Source organism: Momordica charantia, assembly GCF_013281855.1.
Source record: "Momordica charantia cultivar OHB3-1 chromosome 4 unlocalized genomic scaffold, Mcharantia_2.0 BLBB01000004.1, whole genome shotgun sequence".
Classification (NCBI taxonomy): domain Eukaryota; kingdom Viridiplantae; phylum Streptophyta; class Magnoliopsida; order Cucurbitales; family Cucurbitaceae; genus Momordica; species Momordica charantia.
Window position 1 is genome coordinate 23,653,138 of NW_028275162.1, and position 7,803 is coordinate 23,660,940.

Genomic DNA, 7,803 nt, shown 5'->3' on the forward strand with positions numbered 1-7,803 from the left:
AATTAGCACTTCAATTACAAATATTTTGGTCGAAAATATAAAAATTCATATTTGAGGTTAAGCCATTTAATTCCCTTGTATTAATAACGTTTAGGCTGGCGATATTATCAAAGACATGGAATCTGGAAATTGATGTTTTATAGAATGATATATGCTTCTCTCAACCAAAACAGCTTCAGATTCTTACTTTTTCAATTTATTATTGATAAATGCAAAGCAAAGAGTGCAAATATATATATATATATATATATATATATATATATATATATATATATAGTCTTTTTCAATGAACGAAACTTTTGACAAATATTCCTTCAACAAAGCAAAATATATTGAGAGAGATAGAGGAAATATACCTTATTCAATATCAATGGTGGTTTTTTTCACTCCTTTCGTAGTTATAAAAATAGGGAATTCGGACTATTCAAACTTCAAAGATACTTCTCTTTCAGTCCAAAAAAAAAAAAAAAAGAAGAAAAAATTCTCTGGAGCGTATTATAATATATAAATAGGTTTTGATCTTATTTTCACCTCGACCATTCGTACTTATTCCATTATATATATATAATTAGCACTTGCCAGAAAAACTTAAAAGAATTAAAAATTTAGAGACTAAAAAAATATGCTTAAAAGTTTCGGAGAATTTAAGTGAGTACAAAATATAGAATATAGAAGTGATTAAGAGCGGAACTAGGGTTTATCATTCTTGGTCTCCTCTTATATTCCAATTCTTTAAGAATGGTAAATCTTGAGTAGATCTATTTTGCAGTGAATTTCTCTCTGTTTCTGTATAGTTTACTTTCATTTTTTCGATGAAATATTTCGCCAAAGGGGAAAAAAAAGCTTTATAACAACGGCCCTCCTTTTCCACAGTCATTGGGAAATAAAATAAAAGGTGGGAAGAATATGATTCCCAAAACCGACCTATGGGAAACGATTTAGATGGCACTTTCCTTTCCTTCAGATAATAATTAATATATATATATAACATAGTGCGAAGAAGGGAAGCACAAAGAGTGATGGTCCTTAGCGTTGGGATTATTTTAATAATGTCACTTTCATGCAAACTGTAAACATTATAATATATAACTAAAATTAAAATTAAAATTAAAAAAAAAGGAAAAATAAGTGTTAAATCTCTCTCCTTTGCTCCTCTACGCTCTTTTTGTGTATGGCGATGGTTTAACAATCCAAGAACCTTATTCTCCTTCATCGTCCTCCAAATATTATTAAAATAAAAATAAAATAATGGTGGGAGGAGAGTGCTCGCACGTGACCTCTTTCTCTTTGTAGAGAGGCAGAGGGAGATTTTGAATATTGTTTTTTGTTTGCTATATAAAGGGCTTTATGGAGATTTTGGATTCACAACTCAAATTAAAGATTTCATCTTCTATGCTCATGCCCTTCGCTCTCCTCTCCTAAACAAAGAGGAAAAAAAAGAAACATCTTTGGAGATCAAGAGAGAGAAGGGCATCCCAAAGTTTTTGTTCATCTGAAAGGGAGGTGGGAAATTTGATCAAAATGAAGGTAATATTATCGCATTTCAAGCTTTGTTTGTGTTTGTGTTTAAATCCTCTACCTTTTTTTTTTTTTTTTAGTTTTAGCTTTCTTTTTCTTTAGTATTACATTTTGCAATAATAAGAGAAGAAATTTGAACTAAAAGATGTATGATTTAGATCATGATACTAACCGTTAGTTGTTGTGATACATATAATTTTGATTAACTTCGTTAAGATATTAACAAAACTATTTATAAGTGAGTTGTTGTGATATATATATATAGTCTTCTTTCTTTAGGAGGAGTTATTTAGGGTACGTTTGGTAACATTCTCGTTTCCAATTTTTTTAAGAAATATCTTGTTTTTCATTTTATTTTTTTAAACATTCTCAAAATTGTATTGAAATTTTGGAAATAACCGAAACAAGTTTCTTATTTCTTGTTCTCATTTCTAATTTGTTCCAAAACATAAATAAAAAAATTGTTCTATAATACTTGAATTCATGGATGTTGGATCATGTCATTCATTTTTTTATAATTAAAAATGAGGAAATAGAAACGAGAACAAAAAACGTTACTAAACGAACTCTTAATGATTGAAGTCCTTGAGCATTAATACGTAAAGTCAGAGGTAAAAGTTACCTCTACATTTAAAATTGTGCTTAGGCATATTTTCTTCTTCCTCAAATACAATATTTATGATAATCTATGTATAGATAGGGAAGTTAATTGAGATTATATATTTATATTATTTAGAAAGTTAGAGATTAATTACAAATTTAGGCGGGAGTAGACATTCATCTCTTGTTGTAGAATATTTTATATTAGAGGTTTTGTTAGAATTCGGGGATAAGAAGATTTCATGAATAAAACGTAGAAACTCCAACAAGAGCAATTAATATTTACACCTGCCATATTGAAACATCTATATTTGAAAACTATTCTTTTAATTTATTTTCTGAATGAAAAAATTTAAGTTTGTTTGGAGAGGATTTGAATATGCATTATTTTTTACAACGTTTTAAAAACTAAAAAAATAGTAAAAAAAATACGTATTTTTAAAAGTTAAATAAAAAAAATCTAATTTATTAAAATAAAAAATAAAAACGTTACGAAATCAACTTAAAATTTTCATTTTATGTTGAGCTCCGAAACCGTGTTTTTGGCCAAAGAAATCTCACTTTTGCATGATAGAAATTAGAATACTAATTTAGGACAATGCCGTAGGCCCTTTTTTTCCTGTTTTCCTGTTTTCCTGTTTTCTTTTGAAAAAAATGGTATACTAGATGGTATATTTTTTAATACATCTAAATAGAAATTGGAATATCTAATTTTTTATAAAAAATTAGATATTGTGCTTTAATTGGCAAGTTGATAGATGATATTTTTAGTCGTAAAACCATACGCGCACAAATTATTGTTTGATATTTACTTAAAATACTAGAATTAAGCAATTAAATATCACCAGTACAATGAAACTGGAACACGCAACATATTTCAGCAAAATCTCTCTCTCTCTCTGATCATAAGACAACAAATATATTATATAATATAAAACAACAAAATAAGGGAAAAAGTAGAAACATTTGCAGCTTCAGAGGAAGCTAGATTTTCTTTTTTCTTTTTTTATTTTTTTTATTTTTTTATTTTTTTGAGTAAAAGTGGTGGGGAAGTGGATGTCTTGTAATGAGACTGAGAGTGAGAAATTTTCGTCGGCCGTCAACCCACGCGCTTCAATTCCACTCGCCTTTAATCAACACGTGGATTTCATTTTCCCGTTTTACCCTCCCTCCCGTCCTCTGTAATCTCTATATATACCCCTCCTCTCCCCTTCCATCTCCGCCATAGTCGGCGGCTGCCACCACCTCCTCCGCCGCCGGAAGTCTGCATTTTTCATAGCCTCTGTTTTCAAAAGGGTTTTGAAAAATTAGGCTGAATTTTTTTTGTTTCTTTTTGTTGTTTGATTTGAAGATGGGTGAGAATCAGGCTTTTGGAATTTCCGCCGACGTGATTCCCCAAGGCGGTTCGAAGTGCTTTGACGACGATGGCCGGCTCAAGCGAACCGGTAACTAATTTTCATTTTCTGTAACGAAATTTCTGTGGTTGATTTTCAGACAGAATTTGGCTGATGTTTTTTTTTTCATAAAACAGGGACTGTTTGGACAGCGAGTGCTCACATAATTACAGCCGTCATCGGCTCCGGAGTTCTGTCGCTGGCTTGGGCGACGGCTCAGCTCGGCTGGGTCGCCGGTCCGGCGGTTATGTTCTTGTTTTCCTTAGTTACTTACTACACTTCCATTCTTCTCTCCGCCTGTTACCGCTCCGGCGACCCTGTCTCCGGCAAGCGAAACTACACTTACATGGACGCCGTTCAGGCCAACCTCGGTAAGAACATGAAATTAAAAGATTAAATGGTAATTTAAGTTGATGGGTTTTGTGAAGAATCTGCAAAAACTTAAAAAAAATCTGTCTTTTGTTCTCTGTTTGTTTGATTTCCAGGTGGGCTGAATGTGAAGCTATGTGGGCTTGTTCAATATCTGAATCTTGTTGGAGTGGCAATTGGGTACACAATTGCCTCAGCCATAAGCATGATGTGAGAAAATTTAAAAATTGGGTTTTTTTTTCCTCTTTTTTCTTGTTGATTATTTATGTTAATGGGTTTTGAATTTGCAGGGCGATTAAGAGGTCGAACTGCTTCCACGCTAGTGGTGGGAAAGATCCTTGTAAAATTAATAGCAATCCGTATATGATTGCTTTTGGTATTATAGAGATAATATTCTCTCAAATTCCGGATTTTGATCAGCTATGGTGGCTCTCCATAGTTGCTGCTGTCATGTCTTTTACATACTCAACAATTGGACTTGGGCTTGGAATTGCTCAAGTTGCAGGTAGTTTGTTAAGACAAAACTTCGTGTTTTGTTTGTTTGTTTTGAAAATGTTTTTTAGGATTTGACGAAAGAGCATGTTGTTGTTTGATTGATGTGTTTCAGGAGCTGGAAAAATCAGAGGCAGTTTGACTGGAATTGGCATTGGCACTGTGACTCAAACCGATAAAGTGTGGAGGAGCTTCCAAGCTCTTGGGGACATTGCTTTTGCATATTCGTACTCGATCATCCTGATCGAAATTCAGGTAGAAATCACGGGGAATTGGTTCGTTTCGAATCAGTTTCGGTTCGGTTTTGTTTAGATATGAAGTTGAAGTGATTGATGGAGGTGTATTTTGTGGAAACAGGATACTGTTAGATCCCCTCCTTCAGAAGCCAAGACGATGAAGAAGGCCACTTTGGTGAGTGTATCGGTGACGACGCTCTTCTATATGCTTTGCGGTTGTGCGGGATACGCCGCGTTCGGGGACTTGTCACCCGGAAATCTCCTCACCGGGTTCGGGTTCTACAACCCTTACTGGCTGCTTGACATAGCCAATGCTGCCATTGTCATCCATCTTGTTGGTGCCTACCAAGTCTACTGCCAACCCCTCTTTGCCTTCTTGGAGAAGTATGCTTCAGAAAAGTTTCCTGATAGTCCATTCATCACCAAAGATATCGAGGTCCCGATCCCCGGGTTCCGCCCCTACAAACTCAACCTCTTCCGGTTGGTTTGGAGGACGGTGTTCGTGATCATCACGACCCTCATCTCGATGCTTCTTCCCTTCTTCAACGACGTCGTTGGCCTCCTCGGTGCTCTCGGATTCTGGCCTCTCACTGTTTACTTCCCCGTTGAGATGTACATTGCGCAAAAGAAGATACCGAACTGGAGTTCGAGATGGTTGTGCCTACAAATATTAAGCTTTGCCTGCCTCGTGATATCGGTAGCAGCAGCGGTCGGATCGGTCGCCGGGATTGTTCTAGATCTAAAGTCCTACAAGCCCTTTGGCACAATTTATTGATCCTGATAAATAGAGGGATTTATAATGGGAACTCATCACAGTCACAGTTACTGAACTCAAGGGGCTGCAATGAATGGAAGAGGGCTGGTCAAAAACAAAAAGCCATTTAATTTTTAATTCAAGTTCTTCATTAGGGAAAAAAAAAGGCTTCAAACGCTGAAGCTTCTCTTCTCTGTTGGTTATTTTTACTGGTTTTTCCAAGAAATAGATGGGATCATGAATGTACATGTTCAAATTATATCATGTTTCTATTTCACAATGCAAAAATGAACAAATTTCAACTCAATGAGTAATTTAGAAGCCATTGTTTTGCTTATTTTCAGTGTAAGTTTCAACGCTCAGCCTCATTAAATTCCAAAAAGTCTAAAAGGAATAAAGTGATATTTGACTTACCATTTTAATAAATTTGACTTTGTGTAACAATGTAGAGTTAGCTTTACAGCTCCCAAGTTATATTGGACTAAAAAAACACTCTCTGTTCACGAGTTCTTGGCATGGATCGAAAGTTTATGAAACGAAAGTGAGAAAAATTAATGTCCAAATCTTAATTGGTCTTAAGCAACGGTACAACTATCAATTCTTTATAATTGAAGATTTTGTTCTTTTAGTACAAGTGGTTTAAATGATTCGAATTCATGATCTCTTAATCAAAGATAGATGTCAATTATCGTTAAGCTAAACAAAAACTTGGAGTAACTTTTCGACAACATTTTTCATTTTTCATGTAAAATCTGGGTATTCTTTATATTTTTGTATATCTCTTTTCCATTTAGTACTATTGATTTTCAACCCTTGAATTAAATACCTCCTAATTGGTTCAAAAGTCATCCCATATTTGTGATCATAGATGATCACTTCCTTTCAAATTTTCATAATTCTCTATGCGATTGGTTATTAAACTAACTCATCATAAAATAAACGCTTCTCCAAACGTCTAAAATCATCAAATTCATTTGCCATTATAAATGGTCACTTTTTCTCTCTAAACTATAAAATCTTCTTCCTTCTAATAGGATTTTCGAACTCTAAAAAGTTATAAAAAATCTCTAAAATTTCAACATTGTGATAAATAGATCCCTTCAACTTTTAATTTTGTATCTAACAAGTCTTTGACGAATGAGACTCATTTTGAATGGATGTATTGATACAATTTTGAAAGTTCAAAAACACTTTTCAAAATTCAAAAATTTATCGGACACAACTCTCATGATTCAGGGACCAAACTTGTAATTTGACTTTTTTAAGTTGAAACATTTCCTAAAAGATGGAAAGTCATCGAGAGACCAATCTCGCTCTATCTAGCTCTTGGGAAGAAGAAGGGGCAGCCAAGGGGGAGAGAATTTCCATTGCATGCAATATGAATGAATATGGTTGGCCAGACAAAGATACCTTCAAGAGAACCATTGAAAGTGCTAAATAATTGTTAATAAAATCAATTTGGACCATCCATAGCAATTTCTAGTTGAATTTGACAGAAAAATTGCTTGCAGAATAAGATGATTCTCAGCCAGCTTTTGCTTCTATATGCAAATGGGAATCAGAAAGTGGAATATCTTTTGTTTTCCTGTGGGAAAAAGATGCACTGTTGAGTGATTCAGTTCACTCATTTATGTAATTTGTGTTTGAATTGTCTATAAATAAATGATATATAAAACACGTTTGGCTCTCGATTCTAATAAGCGTCCTATTTATGAAGTGAGTGTTGTACAACAGAACAAATTATGAAGTATTCTAAGTTATTTAGTATGTAATTTTTCGAATATCTTATGAGAGGTAATAGATGTCTTATCTATTTTGAAATGCTCGAATTGACACTTCAAGTTTTATAAACCTAGATTCGATGTTATCAAAAAAATAATAATAAATAAACATGGATTCGTTTAATATAATTTTATATAACTCATATCATTAGCAAATTTATAGCTTCAAATAAACAAACTCACATCACATGCACACGTAGGTTTGGTCCAACTCTGTAGTATGTAAGCCAAACATTTAGTAAGAGTGTGTAGTTTAAAAGTAGATTCTAGAAATTCGACTTACGATAACGTATGAGATCGATATAAACCCGTAATTTATAAACATTGATGCTCGACCTAACAACAGTTACACAAATTATTCTCGTTGATTAATTCCTCTGAGACAACATGGGACGAGAAACGTGTTTCTCACCCCATGTTTGGGCGGGGTCTACTACCTTTTTTTTCCTATTCTGCTTTCTTTTTCTCTTTTCTCTCTACTTTTGTCTCTGCTTTCCTAAAATCCAAACTTTACATAGACGTACAAGGATTCCAAGAGTGAAACTCACCAGCTTATCAAAGCAGCTCTCAAAATTCCATTTAGGCGAAATCCAAGCCCCCACAAGCGCACTCACAAGCGCTTCCTTTTCAAGCACGGGATTCTCCATATCCTCCAAAGG

The 7,803-nt window shown here is 34.0% G+C and overlaps 1 protein-coding gene across 1 annotated transcript; it reads left to right on the plus strand.

Annotated features, from left to right (window-relative positions):
- The first annotated feature begins 1,364 nt into the window (after window positions 1-1,364).
- Window positions 1,365-5,670, plus strand: LOC111012015 (amino acid permease 3). The gene is made up of 7 exons (XM_022286040.2): window positions 1,365-1,527; window positions 3,470-3,563; window positions 3,650-3,883; window positions 3,998-4,091; window positions 4,172-4,386; window positions 4,489-4,628; window positions 4,731-5,670. Exons 1-7 carry the CDS (start codon window positions 1,522-1,524, stop codon window positions 5,382-5,384), a joined length of 1,437 nt encoding a protein of 478 aa, XP_022141732.1. The 5' UTR covers window positions 1,365-1,521; the 3' UTR covers window positions 5,385-5,670.
- The last annotated feature ends 2,133 nt before the right edge of the window (window positions 5,671-7,803 follow it).